Source organism: Lissotriton vulgaris, chromosome 2_1 (assembly GCF_964263255.1).
Source record: "Lissotriton vulgaris chromosome 2_1, aLisVul1.2, whole genome shotgun sequence".
Classification (NCBI taxonomy): domain Eukaryota; kingdom Metazoa; phylum Chordata; class Amphibia; order Caudata; family Salamandridae; genus Lissotriton; species Lissotriton vulgaris.
Genome location: NC_141687.1, coordinates 1,643,712,256 through 1,643,735,980, shown reverse-complemented (window position 1 = coordinate 1,643,735,980; position 23,725 = coordinate 1,643,712,256). Strand labels below are relative to the sequence as shown.

At 49.2% G+C, this 23,725-nt stretch overlaps 1 protein-coding gene across 2 annotated transcripts in view; it reads right to left on the bottom strand.

The window, feature by feature from the left end:
- The window catches only part of TRNAU1AP (tRNA selenocysteine 1 associated protein 1), a 296,944-nt gene that overhangs the window by 215,473 nt on the left and 57,746 nt on the right, over nt 1-23,725 (bottom strand). For both annotated transcript variants that reach the window (XR_015308501.1, XM_086957540.1), the window contains exon 4: nt 14,770-14,822. Coding sequence is in view for 1 of the 2 variants with exons in the window: in XM_086957540.1 (XP_086813666.1) it covers nt 14,770-14,822 (53 nt within the window). In the remaining variant the exon portion in view is untranslated. The remainder of the gene's footprint in view (nt 1-14,769; nt 14,823-23,725) is intronic.

Below are 23,725 nucleotides of genomic sequence, written 5' to 3'. Positions count from 1 at the left end.
CGCAGAGGTGTCTCCTGGGACAGCCGCCCGGGTCCACCATGGTTTGGCTCCGAGCCCCACTAGAAATGGAGGTGCACTAACCAACATGTAACATATAGAGCTCTGTCCCCAAGCAAGTCTCATCTTCCATGCTAACAACAATACTAGTGTGCACATTAGTATTATTAAAAACGTTAACTAAAATTACAGAGAAATGTCACGAAGAAGGGGGCAGCTCTGCAGCCAGCATTTGACTAACACTTCATAACCTTCCGAATGACATGACGTTTCAGATGTAAAACAAAATAAAAAACAGATGATAACGTTCTTTAATCTTCTGATTCTTCTATGTAGTATGGTGGCTGTGATAAAAAAAATTCAGTGCAGGGAAAGGTAAAGGCTTCGTTTTGTAAAAGAATGTATTTCATACTGATTTTTTAAATTGTCTTCATTTTCAAAGTGTGTGCCACTGTTATGTTATATGCAGTGAAAGGTACTCTGCTTGTACCTCACACCCAGACACTGCCTACACCAATGTCGAACATACATTGGGACCTATGTTAAAAGTTTAAGCAGTAATTTCTTAGACGATATTGCCTTACGCTGTTGGCCTGCTGTTTTTTAACACACAGTAAACGTGACACGATAAATGTTCATTCGTCTTCTTAAGTCAAGATTGGTTAATTTGGGGTCCGTTAGCACCCCAATCCTTCCTGCACCCATGTCTTCCACTTCCAGCGGACTAATTAGATGAAGACGTCAGCAATAATCCGTAGTTTAGGGGCAATGCTTAAATCTCAGAGAGGTGGTCACGTTATTTCAAACCTAGACCTTGTAAGAACTGAAACCACGGTCGGACCCTTCCAGGAGCACTTCCCAGCCCCACCCCAGTACATACCACTGCACAGCCTGCCTCTTCAGAGTCACACAAATAAATACAGGGTAATAATTACCTAAGTCTTCGGACAGTTTGGCATTGCAAGCCATGATCCTGGCCACCAGCGTCATTAGGCTGTTGGGGTTGAATCGCGCCATCTAATGAAAAGCTGCAGGCAGTGACACCAAAATACTAGCTGCACTGTTGATAGCGGTGCATGCAGCAGGGGGGGGGGGTCGAGACAACTTCCTGTGCTCATAACTGCCTGCCCGCTCCGCCGCAGGCCCGCCTACAACTTGTCTCTCGCTTTGCTCATTGGCCAAATCATGGGGCACACACTATTGCAGTCCGTGAGGCCAACATGTCATTAAGAGTCCGGGGTCCTTAATTGATGATGAAGATGCCTTGGACGGCGTACGCACCACCTTAATTCACGAGGCCGAGTGCGCACCATTTAGACTCCTTTCTGGCAGGCTCTGCTGAGAGGGGGGGCCCCCTGGAGACCGAGGCCCCCCCCGCACCACGTGGGCTGCGGGGGGCCTTTGTTACGCCCCTGGTAACAAACTGACCCCAGGGAAGATCTGTGCTAGGCGGCGGCTGGGGCTGGAGGACTCCCGCTCCTCCCTCGAGACTGGCAAGAACTCCGGGGCTCCCCCTTCACTTGGGAGCCCAGGGAAGGACACGGCAGGCGGCAGCTTCTCCTTGCGCTGGAGCTCTTCTTCTCCGGCACTTCCGCTTGTCCCGCCCCGGCCTGCCTGACTTCCGGGTCGCGGCCAATCGCAGCGCGGCCCTGGGGTCGGGAGGCCGGACAGCGGCGGTGTAAACACGGGACAATGCCGGGTGGGCACCGGCTTCAATTAAATTAAAATATAAAGCGAGGTGGCACTCGCTCAAAGGCGGCAATGTCCCTGCCAGGGGGCTCAAAAAAATCGGCAAGGGACGGGGGGCGGGTGCCGTCAATGCCGGAACAGACTCGGGGGCGTTCCCGAGAACTGGCTTTCGGCTGACGTCGCCAAAAGCCAAAAATTCTCGGGAACGCCCCCGAATCTGGTCCTGCATTGACAGACAGACGTGTCTTCCAATGGCTAGCCTCCATTTATGGAGCTAGCCAATCGAAGACGGGGCGGATTCAAAGCTCCATATACTATTCTCATTAGGTTTTTTTCTAGCGAATGCTTACTTCGTAAGCATTGGCTAGTCAAAACCTAAAAAACTAAAACAGCGTGCCAGCCTACCTTAATCGCTCCTCCCGAGCAGCCCTGCCTGCCGATCACATAATCTCCCTGTGACTGAATGTGCCCTCGTGTAACGTAACTGGAGCTCATGTAAAGCGCTCCAATACCTTCAGGTAGAGTTCGGGCCCCAGAAATCTGCATAAAAATACACTGTGCCAGCCTCCCTCAAGCGCTCCTACCGAGCAGCCTTGCCTGCCGATCACACAAACTCCCCGTGCCTGAATGTGCCCTTGTGTAATGTAACGGGAGTTCATGTAAAGCGCTCTAATACCTACAGGTAGAGTTTGCGCTATAGAAATCTGAATAAATAATTATGGAAATGTGAGCGATTGGCGTTGCAGATGCTAATTTGTTTTTTTCCATTTCAAAGTATGCCAGCAGTACGCAAAGACATTTCTTTCACGAAGGAAAGGGTGCAGGACCAGAGACACCTAGGGACAGCCGGTGTTACTGCACCCTTTTCTGGCATTCTTTGAAATAAAATTCAAATTTGCATTTGGAATGTCAATAGCTGGCCTTTTTTACTAATAGGAGTGGTATTGCACTGCAAATGCTGTGTGGCTTCAGCAGTGAATATATCACTGCGGCAGGAAGCAAAAAAAGAAGAATCACAAGCGCGCGCCACTGCAAGCCATGTGTTTCTATTATCGCGCCCATGTGTGCACGCTAATAGAAATCCCGTGATGGCTTATTGGTGTCTATTACGCGCTTACGCGCTTGGTAGGCCGTGAGAGGAGCAATGCTCGCACCAAAAGCCAATAGTGTGAAGTCTTTTATTATCGAAAGAACGCCAAGGCCAATGAGGTAACACTAAACAAAAAAAGCACACGCACGAGCGTTTTACAGTCCAAAGTGACTGCTGAAACCCCCTTTTTCGATTACAAAATGCCTCGCTACGCAGTACAACGCAAGGCGCGAGACCTAAAAACAGGAACGGTCATGAATGCAAAAAAAGAAACAATGGCACAATAAATCAAACCATGGGATCAAATGGAGGCATTGCCAAACTCATAAACTTGCTAAGATCCAATGGAACAACAGAGTCATTTATAATAGTAAGTGAGTGTCAATGAGCTGCTTAACTAAGTAGTTTGGTAAGAAAAAAAAAACCCTCAAGAATTTCTATAAATTACAACAGGCGGGGGAGCGTGGCCTGGGAACACGGCCGCCAGGAGGTAGCTTTTCGAGCTCCGTTCTGGCCCCTAGCAATCCTCCTCCTGTGGGATCACCTGGTGACTGTATATAGAGAGTCGGAGAGGGACCGCCTAGTGGAGACCTGCCATTTCTTAGATGGCTTGGTGCTTTCTGACTTATGGTGGAACAGATGAGAGGGCCTGGAGGGGGAGCTCCAGGTGGAGGAGCTGTAGGAGACGGTACGGGAGATGGCTCGCTGCAAAGCACCAGACCCGGATGGGCTCCCAGATGAATATTATCAAGTGTTTTATGGGCTACTAGTCCCCCACTTGTGAGGCAAGTAAACAACAAATTCTGCAGCAATCTATCTGAGATGTCCAGATAGTTATGCTCCTCGAGTCCAGAACAGACAAGGCATACTCTAGCTCCGATTGGATCTTGTCTATGTTGGGGGTTGATACTAAAGTTCTCGCGAAAACTCTTGCAACCATGCTGCGAAGAGTGGTGAACCCCCTAGTACACGGTGATCAGTGTGATTTCATGCAGGGCAGAGGCACCCAAATGAACCTGCAACGATTGTCCCATGTGTTGCACTCTGTGGCTGATGGAGACCTGGAGATGGATATTGAGAAAGCGTTTAATACGCTTAATTGGGAGTACCTCTGGGAAATTCTGCAGAGACTTTTCTATCATGGGTGTGATCGCTCTATGCTGGGCCAATTGTGCGGGTTCGCACCGGAAGTGTGCCGTCAGAGTACAGGCATACTGAGAAAGGTACAAGACAGGGTTGCCCCCTGTACCCGCTCCTGTTCACTTTAACAATGGAGCCATTGGCAATTTAACTCCACCGCGATATGTGGGATATTGACGTGGTGAGCAATACCCATGTTATCTGGCTCTACACGAACAATGCACTCATCTATGTCACCCACCCAGAGCAGTCGGCTGGAGTATTACTGCAGATTATGAACAAATTTGGTGCAGATCAGGCTATTGATTAACAGGCTGAAAACAGTATTGTTCCCTTTGGTTACGCTTGCAAGAACGTATACAGCCTGTCTCCCAGTAACTGAGCTTAGATGTGAGGGGGAACACTTCTGATATTTAGGGATACAGGTGGCAAATACATCGGAGGCCAGATACCGTTTTCATTTAGGTAGAGTCCTTGACGGCCTCGAGGCATCAATTCGCTTCTAGAATCACCTACCTCTCTCGGTGATGGGCAAAGTAGCCCTTTGCTTTGGTGTTGTTACCCTGCTGTCTGTATGCCCTTCAGAACGCCATGAAAAGCATTTCAAACTCCAAGTTTTTTTTCTTCAGAACAACATTTTTATTATTGTTTTGAGTAAGATTGCATGACATCCACAGTACTCCGAACACCGGAGGGGCTGTGAGTATAAGATCAAAATGCAGAGAATAGCAATCAATACAGTAATCAAGATAAAACATTAGTATCGAACATCCCCTACCCCCCCCCTGCCCCGTAAGAACTACCCCCACCCGGGTCCCACCCTAGCCCCGTTCACGATGTCCACCCAGGTCCAAGCAAAACAGTCTTTATGAAATTGGTAATGCACTCTTCCCTCGCCCTGGTTCTCAAAACAGTTGTTCATCAGCTACATCTTGCTGTATCGGCGGCTCCAGCCACAACCCCCTGTACTCCGCCCATCTCTTCCATATTTTGTAGTGCTTTCTGGGGCAGCCACGGGCCTCAAACACTGGACGTTCCAGTTCCATGTAGTAATCCAATCCCTGTTTCCACACCTCTATTGGGGGAGCCCTAGGGTCCTTCCAGGCGCGGGCCACGTCCCTCTTAGCTACCGTAAGGCCCAGAAGTAGTAAGTGTCGTTTGTAGATGTTACCACCCACTTGTTCCAAGACATGTAGAAGGCCCAGCTGCGATGTACGGGGGAGCTTCCAGCCCAACACTTCATCCAAGCAATCCCATACACGCGTCCAGTATCTCTCCAATGCCCCACAGGACCATACCGTGTGTAGGAAGGAGCCCACCTCCCGGCCACATCTCAAACAGTCGGGGGAGGCAATCAAACCGGCCCGCCATAGTCTCTCTCTCGTATAGTAAGCTCTGTGTAGGCATTTAAATTGGATGAAGCGCAATGGTACAGCGATGGCCGTCTCCCTCGGAGCCTTGAGAGGCTCCCTCCAACCCTCTTCATCTAGTTCTCCTACGTCTCTCTCCCAGGTGGTTCGTAAGTTGTCCAGAGAGGGGGAGCAATGTATAACCAGTGACTGGTAAATGCGGGATATTTTCTTTTCCACCAGTTCCCCCATGATTAACTTAGCTTCTAGTGGACTGAACTCCGGTAGGGAGTCCAGTCCCTCCAGGGCAGGGGTAATGGCATGTCGGAACTGCAAGTATTTGAAAAATTGAGTATGGGGAATGTCATATTCGTCCCTCAGTTCCTGGAACGATTTAAGGGTCGTGCCCTTCATGACATGTCCCAGTGCCGAGATCCCTATCGTCTCCCAGCCGCGGAACCCTTGCAAGGCCGCCAAAGCCGGTAAACGGCCATTTCGCCACAACGGGGTCTCCTCAGTTAGCCTGTTCCACCATCCCATGCGGCTAAGCGCTCGGCGCCAGATCTGAAAGACCACCTGTGTAACCACTGGGAGCCTCTTCCTCTTCCCCGCCGAGTACAATAACGTATGTAAAGTGTCTGGTTCCATCAAAAATCTCTCTAGGGCATAAGCCGGATCACTCCGATCTCCATACCACCACTCATTTAACACCAACAGTGGGAGGCTTGATAATAGGATAGGATATCCGACGATGCCAGGCCACCGCAATACGTAGAAAGGAAACAGGTGCGGGTGCCACACGTACAGCACCCCTTGCCCAAAGGAAGCGGCCTAGTGGCGAGTTAACCTGGCGAAACCACTGCGGCGAGACAGGATAGGGGTGGTTCTGCAACTGATAGAGCAGACGAGGGAGGGCCACCATCTTGAAAATGGCCGAACGGCCATACAGGTTCAAGGGCATACGGAACCATGTTTTCATGTCTGACCGAACCCGATCCCAAACTGGAACGACGTTGCGTTCCCACGAGACTCCAGGTATGTCCGTTAGAAACACCTCAAGGTACTTAATACCCCCTGCTGCCTCTTGTAGAGCCGACGCCCAGTTACCAAGTGCCTCACTATCTCCCAGTGGATTTCCGCACATTAAGATGAAGCCCCGAAACCTCTCCAAACACCCGCATAATTTCAAGGACTCTCGGTCCCGACCTATTTAGGTCCGTGAGAAAGAATAGCACGTCGTCAGCATAGAGCGCGATCCTGTCGGACGGCCCAGCCTCCCATTCAAAGCCCCTCATCTGCGCGTCTATGCGTACCCACGCCGCTAGAGGTTCCATGGAGGGCGAACAGGTACGGCGAGAGAGGACACCCCTGTCGGGTGCCCCGTCCGATAGGAAAGGTGTCTGAGACTGCGACGGCCACTCGCACCGACGCCGTCAAATCTGTATACAGTAGCCGTACATACGAGAGGAAGTGGGGTCCAAGATTCAGGCGAGGCAAGAGTGCGTGTAGGTAAACCCAGCTCAGCGAGTCAAAGGCTCTATCTATATCAGCCAACAAAAGCGCCGCCCGAGTTCCCGTAACTCGCATCATTTCCAACGCCACTTGGGCCCGCCTAATGTTGTGTCTGATAGCTCTGTGCGGCATAAAACCGGCCTGGTCCGAATGGACCAGGGTGGTAATTAACGGGAGGAGGCAGTTAGCGAGAGCTTTGGCCAGTATCTTCGCCTCGATATTCAGAAGTGAGATAGGGCAATTTGATTCATGACGGTCGGGGGGTCTCCCTGGCTTGCAGAAGACCACAAGTAGTCAAAAGTTTATTATGTTTTGGCTCTCAGCGAGGGCCACATAAAGTAAAACACACAGTATACATCACATAAAAGAAACAACAAGGTAGAACCATACAGTCTAGAAAAAGCGATGTGGCACATACAATCGTTAGCCTAGCAATCCCCAGCAATTCCCCGTGCATTATTAATAAATATCTAAAAAACTTTTAAAAAAATTAAAAATTCTGTAGCAAAACATTTCATTAGGTGGGCAGTAAAGTGCATGGAAAAAAGTATTTACATTTAAAATTCCTAGCTGCAGACAAATTGGTTTTAGCCATTTAAGGCGAAAAGGACGCAATACCTTGCATACAAACAAAACATGATTACGATTCTGTACACCATTATGACAGAAATTACAAACAGGAGACACACCGTACCATTTTGCGTGAAGAGAATTTAAAGGAAGCAGATCTTGTCTCAATAAAAACCATAACCTTCTGATTCTATGAGGGATGTTCCAGATGAGATATTGTTGGGGCTGTTTAAACAGATATGTATTTAACAGAGATTGTCTTTCTGTTTTCCTTGATTGGGCTATCCTATCTAGTCTGTAACATAGTTCCCAAGATGCATTTTTTAATTTCATCTTAAGTTCAACAGGGTCTAATAAGAACAAGGTGTTTGCATCCAACTCTAGTAGACGACCACTATCTCTGCATGCCTACAATCCCTCGGTAGGTGACCAGACTCTCTAGCAGCATCCAATGCCTTCTTAAAATGTGCCCCTAACTGGAGATGAAATTTCTGAAAAAACTCGCACAGGAACCCGTTGGGCCCTGGGGCCTTCCCTGCGTTCAATTCTCCAAGGGCCTTCCCTAATTTTTCTGCGGACAGTGGAAGCTCGAGACTGCGCTCTTCATCAGAGATCCCCTGTGGTGGGAGATCCACCAGAAATTTATCTACGGCGTCCGCTGGGAGGGATTCCCTAGGGGCATATTGTGCCGCATAATAGCGCGCAAAAGCTGTCAGCAATTACTCCTGGATCTGACAAAGAATCACTGGCCTCATCCCGTAGCGCCGGCAGTGTCTGTGCTTGAAGCGTGCCCTGGCTGTACAACATCGTGCCGGACTTATCCCCCCATTGGCAGATTCTGCTCTGCGTGGCAAGCCACACCTGGCGTGACTCTTCAAGGTGTAGGGATGCAGGGTCTCGCTGCGCCTGCAGCAGCCGTCGTACATCCTCCTCCACCCCCGTCTCCGTGCATTGTCTCTCCAGAGTGCGGACACGATCCGCCGCCTTCTCCAGGTCCACCCTTCGCGCCCTACAGGCCTTCGCACACCAGGCTATATCTACTCCTCGGAGTGTGGGCTTCAGAGCCTCCCAGAGGGTCACATCATCCAACCCCGACCTCTCATTATCATCCCAGTAGTGGGCTATGGCCTCTCGCATATGAGACTGGTAATCGTCCTGTTGCATGTGCCAGGTAGAGAGGCGCCATCGAAATGGCTGCCACCTCCTATCCAGAAGGATATCGATCGCAATGGGGGAGTGGTCAGAGAGCCCGCGCGGTAGTAAAGCCGTCGATTCCACTCTCCCTATCTTGGTGCAGGGAACGAACAGGTAATCTAATCTTGAGAAGGATTTATGGACCGCCGAAACATAAGTGTATTCCCGACTATGTGTATGTTGATAACGCCATGTATCCGTCCATCCCATGCCCCTCACCATGTCATTCAATCTTGTAGGGGTAGTTACCGGCTGCCCACCACCCGGCCTGTAGCGATCCACATTGCCATCCATAACATCATTCCAGTCACCCCCGATCACAGCCAGCACGTCCGGAATTTCGGCCCAGACAGTGAACAGTTTCTCCACAAGAGACCATTGCAGCGGGGGGGGGGGGAGCATACACACTACCAAAGACCACTGGCTCACCACCAATCGTTCCCCTGACAAACACATATCTGCCCTGGGCATCTACCCACTGTGTAGAGTGGACATAAGACACCCTACGGGGAATCATTACCGCCACTCCCTGGGATCCCCGACAAAACCAGCGTGGAACACCTGCTGATATCCATAGCGCTGCAAGCTAAGGGTCTTGGTACCTAGGAGGTGAGTCTCTTGCAACAGTAGGACATCTGCCTTCTCTCTTTCCCCTGTCGCAGCACAGCGCCCCTTTTAATTTTATCTAGCATGCCCCTTACATTCCAGCTCACTATTCGCAGCCCCGCCCTGGGGAACTCCGAAGCAGGACCTCTAGCCGCCATCAACCGGGTAAATCTTCAGTCGCCTGGGCGCAGGGAAGTGCAGCTGCACATATATCCTCAATCGAACCTGGTGGACCATCATGCTGTAAAGAGCTACCCCTATTTTCCCCAAACTCTCGTGCCCCCCACACCCCAGCCCCAAACCAAACCCCAACCCAACTCCCCAATTACTGGCCTCCCCCCTCCCCTATAACTCAGCAACATTGAAGTACCTGTCGCGGTGTAGGAGCGCCCCAAACCCCAACGGGAGGTTGGTGGCCACCCACTCCAATGGATCCCCATAAACCACACCCTCAACCCCCAACTAGCCCCGCAGGGGGGCAATCAACGCCTGTGGAAAACCGAACTGCTGCTACCCTGAGGCAAATGTCCGCCTTGCAGTCCGCCCCCCCCCCCCACACTTCCCCATCCCGCATCCCATAACTGACAGTCTAATTCTGTAACACAGGATTTCTGTGCTTCCATAAATCGTTCGTCATCTCTGGCTGGGCCGCTTGTATCCGCTTGCAGTTCCCACCTCGCTGCACAGCTCAAATAGGTAGCTCATGGCCCATCGCCTTTCACGGATCCGCTGTCTGAGTGTCTGGAGGAGCGGTCTCCTCCGTAGCTCCCTTCTTGGCGGGGGACCTTTTGGTGGAGCGGGACCTCCAGTTGCTCCTACTACGAGAGCGTCGGTGGGTCTGCCGTGGCGCCGTCGAGGAGGACGAATCAGAGTCCCGAGCCGGCGGGGTGTGCGGCCGAACTCGTACTGTCTCATCAGTCCATGCGAATACTTCCGCCCCCCCCCCCACACTTCCCCATCCCGCATCCCATAACTGACAGTCTAATTCTGTAACACAGGATTTCTGTGCTTCCATAAATCGTTCGTCATCTCTGGCTGGGCCGCTTGTATCCGCTTGCAGTTCCCACCTCGCTGCACAGCTCAAATAGGTAGCTCATGGCCCATCGCCTTTCACGGATCCGCTGTCTGAGTGTCTGGAGGAGCGGTCTCCTCCGTAGCTACCTTCTTGGCGGGGGACCTTTTGGTGGAGCGGGACCTCCAGTTGCTCCTACTACGAGAGCGTCGGTGGGTCTGCCGTGGCGCCGTCGAGGAGGACGAATCAGAGTCCTGAGCCGGCGGGGTGTGCGGCCGAACTCGTACTGTCTCATCAGTCCATGCGAATACTTCCTCCGGAGAATTGAAGAACGGGTACGTGACTGAAAAACCACTCGCAGACGGGCTGGATAAAGTAAGGCATACTGGATGTTGAGGCCTCTCAGGCGAGCCTTGGCCTCTGTGAAGGATTGCCGTTGTCGCTGCACCAGCTTTGTATAGTCCGGAAATATCAGAATCCGCTGATTATCACACATGAGGGGTTCCTTCACACGGCCTTGTCTCAGGATAGTGTCCCGATCATGGTAATTAAGCAATTTGGCTAACACCGGTAGTGGGCGCTCCCCAAGCGGTGGCTTCGGAGCAAGCGCCCTGTGCGCCCGCTCTATGACAAAGCAGCGAGAGAGGGACTCCGGTGGCAGCCAGCCCTCCAGCCACTGAGTGAGAAAGGCCTCCATATTCCCGTTTTCGCAATCCTCCGGAAATCCAACAAACCGTAGGTTGTTGCGCCGAGCCCGCCCTTAGGCATCTTCCACCCGGAGCGCCAGGCCCTTCTGAATCCCTTCCATATTAGCCACTTTCTCCTTTAATATTGCCACATCATCTTCCACTCCGGTGATCCTTGTTTCGGCCTCGGTGATGCGGGCTACTGAGTTTCGTAAGTCCTGGTGCAATAGAGTAACATCAGCCCCAACTGCCCCTATTTTGGCGTCTAAGGTGTCTCTAGACTGGGTGATCGTCGCCAGGAATGCTGCATTATCCGGCCCCTGGAGCGGGGGACCCCCGGTGGCCCCGGCCGTCCCACCTGCGCCAGTGAATTTGTCAAGGGTGCCCTGTTTCGAGGCTTCGCTGTCGCCCCCGCCTCTGGTCATGATCTGTAGCTAGTGGGGTCAGTCTTGTTGGGAAGTCCCGCCAGTGTACCTCAGGGTTTCACTGCCTCGACCCCGGGGGCCTCCTCCGCCAGCCGTCCGCCTGCAGGCCCACCAGCTATTCTCCCCGCGGGGCACCGGGCTCAGACAGCCAGGCGGTCCACAGCACGGGCCGCCCCCGTGGCTCGCCAGACTGAGAAGCCGTCCTCAGTGACTGTTCCGTGGACCCCCGATACCTCCTTAGTGTGCGCCAAGCTATCATGTAGCTCCACCTACCCCCGGTCAGGATATGGTCGTGCAGTCTTCTAGGCCCCGGGTCACCCCTGATCGCCCGGCGTGGTCTGTCTATGGCCGATGGGGCAGCTGAAAGGGTCTCACGTCATGCACCATGCACCTCACGGCGTTCCCAGTGCCCAGAGGATCTCTGTACAGATGTTAGGGGGCCCCCCCAGGGGCTCGCCGCGGCCCGACCCGACCGCTGAGTCCTAGGCGACTCAGATTCAAAATGGACGCCGACCAGTGGACTCCACCTCAAGAGCAGCCCACTCGCGCCCAGGAGATCCAGTCCGCCGCGGCCCGATCTGACCGCCGGGCCCTCAGCGTCAGCCCCTCCGCTCCACCGCCTCTCAAGGCTGCTGCCGCGCACCCCGGTGCACACTCACCGCAGGGGTCGCGTCTCCGAGCTGCGGCATTCCTCAGGGTCCCCGCCGCCACCTCCGGTCAGCCGATCAGTGCCTCGCCGGTCGTGATCATGCAGCAGGCATCCAGGCCCCCGGGTGCAGCGCCGGGGCCGATGATCCGCCCGCTAAGGTCTACTTGCCAGTGTTTCCACCCTGTGTAGGACTGGCGGCTCCCGCGGCCCCGTCTGGCCGCCTGTCGTCAGCCGTCGCATTCCCCCGGGATCCTCCAAACTCGAGGTCCCGGCGCCAATCTTTGATGTAGGCCGCTCCGCCTCTGGGGGCCATAGCACACGATCTGCGCCACCGATGCAGTTCAAAGTCGCCCTGCACCCGCCGGACACCTTCCTCTATACCTCACTGCTGCAGGACATGCACGGGTGAGGGGGAGGCAGGATAATTGTCCGAAGGATTAATCGGCAGGACGGAGCTCTCCTAAGCCGCGTCCGCCATGTCGGCTGCCTTAGCCACGCCCCCCCTCAAACTCCAAGTTTACCGAATTAAATAGCCTCCAAGTGTCCTTTGTGTGGGCCTATAAACGGAGCACCGGTAAGGTTGGGCATTATGAAATTAGATACCGAGCTGGGGGGCCTGGAATTACCGGACCTGCAGCTCTATTTTTTTGTACTATCTCCTGCAATATGCAGAAGAGTGGTGTGCAGATGGTCCGAATACAGAGAAGTCCCTTCTTTGGGGGAGCTGGTGTGGACCTTCTGCACTGCCTCATGGAGGAGGTGGGTATCCTGAGAGATTAAGCATTTGTAGTCCAGCAAGTGACTGTGGCCTGGGAGGAAGAGGTAACTGGGAGGAAGCGGTAACTCAGGTCTTGCTTCGGCCACTTACTCGCAATTGCTGCCCCTCCGTTGGCTAATGCCTTTCAAATCCATACAATCTGTGATGGATATGTCGCAGTGATTAGAGGGGGGCTGAATCATGGCCGGTGAACTTTATCTGAAAGGTACTTTACTCATGATGGGCGAGGCACAGGAACTGTTTCAGCTACAACTGGGGCATTTCTTGCACTATGCAAAGGTGTCCCGAATGATCCGTGAGATTTGGACAGGTTTTCTTGAGGAGCCTGCAAAGTCCCAGACATTACAACTTCTGTTGGATTATGGTTTTGACCGAGGCTTAATTTCCCATATCTGTCAAGGCTCTTAAGGGAGATCTTCAGACTGATTATGACACAAGTGCATGACAGATGGACTAATGACTTCCCTGAGCCACTTTCTAAGAGCGACTGAAGGGTAGCCTTTACTCAGATCGGGGAGGGGATCAAGCTCACCCAATTTTAATATTTACACCACAAGCACTTGAACCCACAAAGGTTACATAGGATTACCATGGTGCTGCCTTTCCTAGATGTGGGTCGGAGCCGACATCCTTTCTCCACAGGACGTGGGAGTGTTGTGACTTGCAAGTTTACTGTGACGGGATCCTGCGAGCCCTCCTCTCCGAGGTGGGGGGAGGGGGAGTACTCGCATGCAGGTGGAAGCCTCCGTTGCTCACTGCCTCCTGGGGGTGCTTCCGACCCCTAAGAGAGAGGCCAAGATAAGACACAGGTTCACACTTCTGGGTCTGGTGCTTGCTGAGATATGAGTAGCAATCAATTGTGTTCAGCCCAGATTGCCGACAGAGGTGGGTGAATGACCTGCATGAGTGGGGGGTGGCGGAGGAGAGAAGATTACAGGCCGTGCTCACTGATGAGAATGCTGAACAGGATTTGGAACTATGGGGGATATGTTGGATAGTTTGATGGAGGTGGACCCGCCAGTGGACCCTACCAGGGTCTGGACCCGTAGACACCTGTTGTGGATATGGTGGTGTGAGGGGATGTATATACATGCACTGTCAGGCAGTATGTAAGTTAGTGTGTGGGCATCTGGCTTGTGATGCAGACAATATAGGGGTTATGGGGTGTGCCCACTCTTTCTTCCTTCTTGGTCTCCCTCTTCTCCTGCACTCCCCGCTCTTCATGTTGCCATCTCTTTTCCTCGTCTCCCTCTCCTATACCCCTTGACGGTGCGGGCGGGGAGGGAGGGGGAGGACTCTTATGTGGGAGAAGTACTGTCATAAATGATCATGACTGCTGCTCAGCTTTGTATGGGGTTTTATTTTTATTTTCTCCAATTTGTTTACTGTTAAGATTGCACATGCTTTTTCACAATGAATGTGAGGGAAGTGACGGTATGTTGGTATTTATGATGCCTCCTCCAGAACTTCTAATTACGAGTGATGAACTAGATAGTGACAGGTACAAAACAGCCCTTCTATACTTGAGATTAATGGTAGCCAAAGAATCTGGCAAGCAGATGGAAAGACACTGAGCACCCAGCATTTAAGGAATGGTAATAGGGACTGGACGATTGCATGGACTTAGAGAAACCGGAATATATAGCCGGGGATGTTCAAGGAAATACGCTAAGATTTGGCAGGCATGGGCAGACTACTGGGGGATTTGTCTAGAACAGACAGACTCCATATCCGGATGGAGCAATCAAGAGTTCCGGGGATCAAAATCAATGATCTGGGGAGTGACAGTTTGTTCCGAGCAGGAGAGAAACACCACTAAGGCAGAGGGTAAAGGGTGTTGGAGGGGAGAGGAGGTGCTAAGGATGGGTATCAATACTGGATTACTGTTCTTTGCTATTATTGTTTAGTAACAAAAAAGAAAAACACTTGTAATGCCTGTAATTTCAATGGCAGTAATCCGAAACGTTTCAATAAAAAGTATTATTTAAAAAACAAAACTACAAATCCCACAATAAAATCAACAATAGTGTTCAGATAAGAAGGCTGAATGATCCATGCTCAATAACCCTTACTTGTTTTCTGGAGGTTTTCCATATGTGGCATAGTTCAGGTTAAACCGCTTGGGCTAATGAAAATGAAGAGAAAAAGGGAAAAATCAATAAAGACAAATGAATAAAAATATTTTTCTTACTATTTTATTACACATTCTACTTTGCCAGGTTAACAGAGCTCTCAAAAACTGCCTGCTCTACTATGGGATGGGAAAGCCCAGAGGATTGCACTTCAGAAATTGATGAAGGGATGGTATGATGGGAGCATTGCGTTACCCGACATACGGCTGTATTATTGGGCCTCGCAACTGGTGACTGTGAATAGGTGGATGTACGCCCAGCCGGATGATCAAGCATTTGCTTTGGATAGATATCAGATGGATAGATCTGGATACCTTGGGGCACTTTACTCTAGTACTAGGAAGAAGAATTTTGTAGGCTCCACCCAACATACGCTGCAGGTATGAAAATTAGCTAATTCTCGTTTGGGGTGGACGGGCAGGCTTACCAAAATGACGCTGCTGTGGTATTCCCAGAAGCTAGGTATGCTTTGCCTATACCCGGGATTCGATAAATGGGATATGATTGGTATCTCGAAGGTTGGTGACTTGATTAAGAAAGGCAAAATCTTTCGGTTTGAGGAGCTCCAGAAGGCATACCGGTTGGCGCCCAGTGAGGTCTCTTGCTATCTACATATACGGCATGCTTTGATGACGGCGTTCCCTAGCTGTGTAGATAAACCGGAGTCGTCCCCTCTGGAGGACCGTCTGTTGGATGGGCAGTTGCACACCAAGGCGACTTATCTCACTTACAGGAAACTTAGTAATAATGTGCCTGAATCGTTCGAGAAGCTTAAAAAGAAGTGGGAAGGGGACGTAGGGACAATTGAGGAAGAGGATTGGAGGCAGGCATTAATGTCTTCCAGAGAGGCTGCCATCACGCTTAGATTCCGCCTTATTCAACTCCATATTTTCCACTGTTGATATCTGACTGGGGGCACTCTTTTGAGGATTGGGTCTAGGCCAGACGATCTTTGTCTAAGGGGATGCCGGCAGTTGGCCACATTTTACCACATGATATGGGAATGCCCGATGGTGCAGAACCGTTGGGACAGAATTATGACACACATGCATTCTGCGCTGGGGAAGCCGCTCATTTTGACGCCACGACTGGGCCTGCTCAACATATGGGAGGCGACTGATCATACGGAGATAGAAAAGCAGTTCGTAACGCTAGGTTTTACACTATTTAAGAGCGAAATTGCTAAGGGATGGGGTGAAATACGACCACCTGCAGTGGCGGTTTGGCAGAGGGAGCTAGATAGATGCATGATTGCTGAGAAAGAAGTGTTTATTGCAAGGGGGTGCCCGAAGAAGTGGGACAGGAAATCGTCCAAATGGAACATGTATAGGGGGGACATCTGTGTATCGCCCGTGGTGGAATTGGAGGTGCGAAGAAACAGAGGTGGAGGCGAAATGTGTAATATGTGGGTCTAACTGAACTTGATTCCTAATGTGACGCAAATGTAACTTGCATTGTGAATTGTATAAATAGCAGTGAATTCGTCTGTCATTTTTTTTACAAATACAAATATTTTACAAACAAAAAATGTCTGCTCAAGCAGTCTCATATCTTCAGAAATTACATATTTAATTATATGTGTGGTGAAAGCAGTTGGACGTAAAGGGAGCCTTAGTTTGAACATTTGCAGAATAGGATGGTGAAACCATGATGTTAAGGGGCAAACCATAAAGCAGGCAGCAATTACTGCTGTTAAATTCTAGGAGATTGAGCATGCCACAGAACTTCCAGCACCCTGCACCAACGCAGTAATTTTCACAATATCCTGTCTGGAGTGTCTCATTGATTTAGGATGTGGCATCTGAGGCAAGAGCCTAATTCCACTCTTTCACACAGACCGTCATCTCACTAAGTCAAGCTTGCAGTGTACATGCTCTGCACTTGAGAACTTTTTTAAACACTCACATCCACACCCTTTTCACCATACACCCACCGTTAATTAAGCAGAGTCAATAGTAACCAACCTGTGAAGAAAAAGTGACACGAGGCAGCTACAAAGCCTGTCATGTGTTAATGTCTGCATCATATGGATCACTGTAATCTTAACATACAAAAACATATTTAAAAAATCTGGGTATGTAAAGTCTGTACATAATACTGCAATGAAGGTTTTACAATCAAGATACTCATTATTATATTTCAAAGAACTTAAAGATATCAACCCAGAGGCCTAGTCAGGAAGGACATATGTCCTTTTCTGGTTTTAGTTGAAAATATTTATTTGATTTTCACACATAACACAAAACAAACACCCAAGTTTAAGTAAAGTTTTCAAATACTACTGGGTCCACAACAGATAAATAGATTCACCACAAGCCACATACTCCCCAAAATGCTGTTTGTAAGTCTCCAGGACTTTTAGAAAACGAGTTGGAAAAATGTAGTAGCCAGCTGGACTACACCTATGATAACCCGAAGATGGCTCTGGTTAAATGCATTTGCTACAGAATTGTGTGCCTAATCTCGTTACTGTTACGAATCATCACACAAAAACTTGAACATGTAGTGTGCTTCCTGGAGAGCAGAACGTGTAACTTGCATAGGATTGTATTCAAGGTAAATCAGCGAGTTAATGGGTCTGTTGCAAAGATTCTGTGTCTGTGGCATAGATTCGGTGTATTGTGCAGATCAAAAATTCCAATCCTGGTACAATATCATGGGGTAATATGCCCACTATCGCATGCCAATCTTTGTTGTTTCTGAAAGGTTTGTTTACGTTTAACCCCTTGCGTGCTGATGACAGAACGGTTCCGTCATCAGCTACGGGTGAGCTGTGCTGATGACGGAACCGTTCCGTCATGACTCCGCCCGCGCAAGGCGGAGTCAGCACAGGCGGAAAATACGCCCCGCACGCAAGGGGTTAAAGGCTCTGTGTGAAGTATAAGTTGTGTAATGAGAATGTGCTGCAGTATAAGTATGTGCTGCACAATAATGGAATGCCCTACTGATAAACGCTGCAGTGATGCAAGCAGGTGATGGAGTGAATACATGCTTTTCAATAGTGCTTGATCTTTAAGCTGGAAATTCTTGTAAAAAATGTTATTACATTATCCCAAACGAACCTCAACACTTCCGATTTAAATGTCACAACCACTGTTCCCACTAACGTGCGCGCGTGCGCTGGCGCGCACCTATATCTCCTGGAGCGCGCACCTTAAAATACAAAGCGCGCACAGGGAACCGTGGACAGTGGCGCCGGCGCTTTTAAAATGCGTGTGGCGCGAAAGCGGTCAGATTGAGTGTCTTTGTAAAAGTAATCATGTTAATCACTGCGCCCGCCATGCGCTGCAATTAACGTGATTACTTTAACGAAGGCACTCAACTGACCTGCAGCTGTGCCCTTTCAACAAATGAAAGGCAGCGAGTCTACAAGCATAACGTGTGCATCACACACGTCATGCTTGTAGATTTGCTGCCTTTCATTTGTTAATAGAGAAGTGCTGGTAATTCGTGTTTTAACTCGCTCATCCCCGCAATGTGCCGAACATTTAATTAGTCACTAAAGATGGCCCTGGGAGATCCCAGAAGCTAACTACAGCTTAATTTCGAGGTTGAGGTCCGCCTCAATGACTGCGCGCCCACCCCTATCAACTCTGATGGGGCTATTTGCTGCTGTTCTTGTAACGACAAGAACGTTTCAGGGGAAGGTAGTAGAAGATACAAAATACATTAAATGCAAATACGTAAGAGGTGGGACAAAAAAATAGGAGTGCTGTGGTAAATTTAAAGGCCAGTGCTGTGGATTCCACTGCAGAGTACCCACCCCTCTGAGAGATCCCTGTGGTGAGCAGTTCCAGAACAGTGCTAAACTAACCCTCATGGACACACCGGTTTTTAACAATTCTCAATGGCGCAACTTTACCGAGCAGTATTAGTGCGTTTGTCAAGGAAAAATAAAAAAGTACAGAAACTGTTAAAACAGACGGTGGTACAGCCGAGCAAGAGATCCACATAAGGTAGAAAGAGTGGATCTCCGCTCTTCAGAGGAATAGTTTAATTCCGTTGTAGGTATGAGGCACGTCTTTAGGAGCTTCTCCAAGGATATGAGAATGGGCTGAGTTTTTAGCTGGGAGCGCAAAAAGCTTTATAATGTTGTTGCAGTTCCAGTGAAAGATTACTTTATGGCTGGGATGCCTTCAATTTCAGGGTATCTATCGATAGCAACGATATACCCTTGAGTGCCATTGTCCTGGATACCATTTTTAAACCAATCATTTAAAATACTGCTGTTGGTATGCACGCTCGGGGAAGGCATTCATTTGCCGATTGTCATCTAGGATAATAGCTAGCCTCCCCGCTAACAAGACAGAAGTGTAGGACATTTTTAGTGCTGTCAAAAATGCATAGGTAATGGTGCAGCTGCACACAAATTGCAAGGTGTCTACTCCTGCTGCCAATATAATTTTTCTGCATGAGCCTCCTAGTGCCTCCATCCAGAACTCCTGGGTCACGAATAGAAACATTTTGCAAACTGCATTAGAACCGGTTAGCTGCAAAAAATGCTTTGTTTCCACTTTTTATAATTTTTTTAAATCCTACAAAAGTTGGACTAATGTTATGGGCTTAAAGCACTTACAAATGCACCAAAATGAACTTAATTTTCTGAAACACTTACCGAGGATGAAAACCTGAACAAGTTTTGTCCAATTTTACTCACCTAATTTACACAAAAATGCACGATCTGCCACTGTGTGTGCCCACAAGTAGTCCTGTGAATGCAGCAAAGCACTTGCCTGCCGAAGAGTACAAAGGCATTTTACAGTTTCCTTTCTCCACTCCTGCCATGCTAGCTACACCTTTGACTACAATACACTAACCTGGTGTATATTCAAAGATGCCAACACATTTCTTAGGCAGTACCCAAAAAGGGGGGCCCTGTACCACACAGCTAGATTGGGCTGATAAATACTAACAAGTTGGAGGGTGCTCGAAGGGGGAAGGGGGCTGAGATTGCAGATAGAGAGCCTGCTGTGGCGCGGGTGTCCCTCACATTAAGGGTGGGGAGTACGCTTCAAAGAAAGGAGAGGGTAATCCCACAGGGGACTAGAGTGTGCCCTGAGGAGGGAAGGAATGAACTCTCGGTGAGTGTGTACACAGGGAAGGAATGGACACTCGAGGAGTGAGTACGCAGGGAAGGAATTGATACTCGGTGAGTGAGTACGCAGGGAAGGAATTGATACTCAGTGAGTGAGTGCACAGGGAAATAAATAATGAACACACGGTGAGTGAGTACACACTGCTGCATTATTGGGTCCTCCACTTCCACATAATTCCAGTGGCTCTACCTGACATTAATTTTGGTAGAAGCATTGCCAAGTTCTCCCAGTGCATATCTATATCCTACAGTGCAGTGAGCAGAATGAGTTCTGGGGTTGTGTTAATTAGACCCAATATATCTGGGCGTTTGGGGTACAAAAGCAAAGCACAAAAGTTATTTAAAAAGTATTGTCTCGTTCAAGGCCTGCATTTAAAGCAACTTGTAGTGGTGACCAGACTGCAGTTACCACGTTTATCCACTCGGAGGCACTGGAGCATGTGAATCTGTTACTGTGCTATGCCAGGGCTCCCAGAGTGAAAACTGGGACATTTCTACTTCTAGCTACATTGGACCGACTGCTCCCAGTAGGATATATTTGTTAGTTTATTATTGATGTGGGTATGTACAGCACAGCCTCGTCCCCTGTACAAGGCATTCGTGGTATGTAGATGAGGTGGTAAACACAACAGAAAACCTATAACCCAAAGACGTGCTAATACAAAAAGACTCATTAGATTGATTGTGACTTTACGCTAGGGTTGTTCTTCAGAGCACATGGAGGAAGAGCAGGTGATAGGGCACGGCCAGTGAAGGCAGCTGTCTTGCTGCACCACCACAGAGGGCCACAAGAAGACGCCAAATTGCAAAAAATTACCTACAAAAATGGCTTTGTTGCTACCGAAGAAGGAGCACCTAAACGGCAAGCTGTCGTTTTACTTGAGGCTCTGAAAATGCTTGCACTGGGCAGCTTGGAGCTTTTCATGTTCTTGAAGCCAACCATCACTCTGCTTCGAGCATACAACCTGTTCAAAGTCTTCTTGCAGTGCGTATCGACTTTAGGGAAGTGTGGATTCACATTTTCTGTTAAGTTTTGGAAAATTACATCTATGACACAAAATATGGTTGTTGTTATTGCACATGATTTTTTTGTGCAAGGGGCAAGAAAGGCACAACATTGCATAACGTGCAGTTTTGCATAATTCAGCTTTTGTGCATTCGCAAATTCATGAGTCCAGTTACAATATCGGCTGGGCTTTTCCAAGGATGCATTCATGATTTCTGTGATTTCAGGGCCGAGTGCTTGATAGCATATGGCATGGGCAAACTCGCGGCATTGCGTGGCGGGGAAGCGGCTTAGACACTTTAGTGAGGCAGCGCTGCTCTGCAAAACAAGCTCTGGAATTGCGCGGAGGGGGGCGGGGGAGCGGCTTCCTTTGAAGCTCACTCATTTTTTAATTTGCAACATGAAACATATTTTGTAAACAAACAGTAACACAATATGCAAGATAAAGCATCATTATGTACTTCATTCAGGGGAGTGGCTTGACTTATCACCATGCTGGTTGCTCTCTACTAGAGCTCCACATTGTCAACCACCTTTTATTCTGCTAATCATCCCCTATGCCTGCCATTGCCTCTTGCCCAGCAGCTCCCTAATGATGGGAGGCTGGGGGTCTTACACAAGGAACTTCCAATTAAATTAGATATTACAAACAGGTGTAAACCAATTATATCACATTTAGAGGAGAGTTCACATGAACTTTAGCACTGGTTAGCGGTGGTAAAGTGTTTAGAGTCCTAAAGCCAACAGAAGGAATTCAGCAAAAGAGGAGGAGGATGGCAAAAAGTTTGGGGTGACCCTTCAGAGAGGGAAATTTTCCAACACTGCTCCTGCCCACCCCTTTCCCGCTCTCTTCCCTACGCACAGACAAATCACTTCCGGAAATGGGTTAACCAATGGTCGTCAGTAGATGTGTGGAGATCCTTACACCCTCATATGCGAGTCTATCTCTTCTACTCAGTAGGTCACAATTTTTATGTGTGCCTTGACACCATCCTTTTTTCAACCTCCCTTCTAGATGTCATACACCAAGCTGATCATCTGGGATGCTTAATTTCCACCCATGATGCACATGCTGTTGATTTGACAAGGAGCTCTCCACTGCCTCTAGTGCCCTTGTGGTGGCAGCCCAGATAGAAGTTGGAGAGCCCTTCATTCCAAGAGTTTCAGCGCCAGTGAATTACCCAATATTTCTCAGACAACCAGGGCACAGTGTTACGCTAGGGCAACAGAGTCGGACGCCTTTAAGGTAGTCACCCGAGGACACTGACTACAAGAAATAATGGCTCTCAGAAAGATAGCTAATTCTGAATGCCAGACAGCTGACCTAGACAAATCAGTGACGCTGGAGGCCTCCGGGAGGGATGCACTCACAGAGGACAAAACCCAATACGCGGCCCTCCTGGAGCAGCTGCTCTGCTTCAATTTCAAATCCTATGAGGCTAAGATGCACAGAGAGGGGGACCAATCTGGTTGACTTCTGGCATGGCTGATCCGCCAGGATTCCCACTTTGGGTCAATCCTTGAGATCACTTCACCCACAGAAACTGACCTCTATACCCAGCGTGATATTCTAGGTGCATTCTTCACCTACTACTCTGCTGCCAAACGCAGAGAAGATTAAATTGTTACTATCAAGGACTACTCTTCTGCTTGTCACGCCTATTAGCAGAGACGACCCTTCGCGGACTGTGATGAACATCAATACTTAAACAAAAACACTGCTGCTCCTCAAAAATGCCCTTCATGAAGCATCACTTTTACTGTATCCTGCATGTGCAACACAATCAGCTGCTCCTCAAAAATGCCATTCATGAAGCATCACTTTTACTGTATCCTGCATGTGCAACACATTCAGCTGCTCCTCAAAAATGCCCTCATGAAGCATCACTTTTACTGTATCCTGCATGTGCAACACATTCAGCTGCTCCTCAAAAATGCCCTCATGAAACATCACTTTTACTGTATCCTGCATGTGCAACAGATTCAGTCCTGGCTTTCAAATCCAAAAAGTGCTTTTCATTTTGGGGCTTTTTTTTTCTTTACCACATTAGTAACAGGTTTGAAACTTCCAGCATGCAAAATGCTGATGACTAAAACATGAGAGCAGGTGGAAGGTTTCACATGCCATGAGCCACTTGGCATCATACCCCCCCCCCACCAAATACCCAACCCCTACTGATAGATAGCAAGTTTGTTCCCTTAATTGAGACCTGTACTTTGATCTCGGGAAAGAACACCTACTTGCCCAGCCCAATGTGACTCATAGTAAGGCTGGCTTTGCAAGATAGCGCTATGGACACCCTCTGCACATTGCTGGGACGAGGGTGTGCTGCTGTGTGTCAGTCCTCCATTCAGGAGCATGTGTGTTTAACAATGACTTCATTGATAATGATCTGGATGGCATCAGTGATCACACAATGTACCCTATTACCAACCTATTCAGTTATTCTTTTAATAACTTTTCTCCATTTACTGAGGGACTCTCCACCAATGGGTGTCTGCCACCAGGCCGCGCCTCAACAACATGAAAACTCATAACCTTTGGACTTGATAACAGGTGATCAACAGACACTCAGCTCTTTAAACTCTGCTCACAATCCACGCACACATCACCCACGTGCCATACATCCACCTCGAGGCTATGGCACATATTTCTTTTTTCTATATATAGGTGAAATAAACATTTTGAGTGACATTTGGCGCCGCACACGCGCGGTCTGGTTCATGGCGCACATAGCCATGGTTGCAGCGCACAGAGACCCTCCACTGCCGCACACAGAGGAGAAAAATTAGAG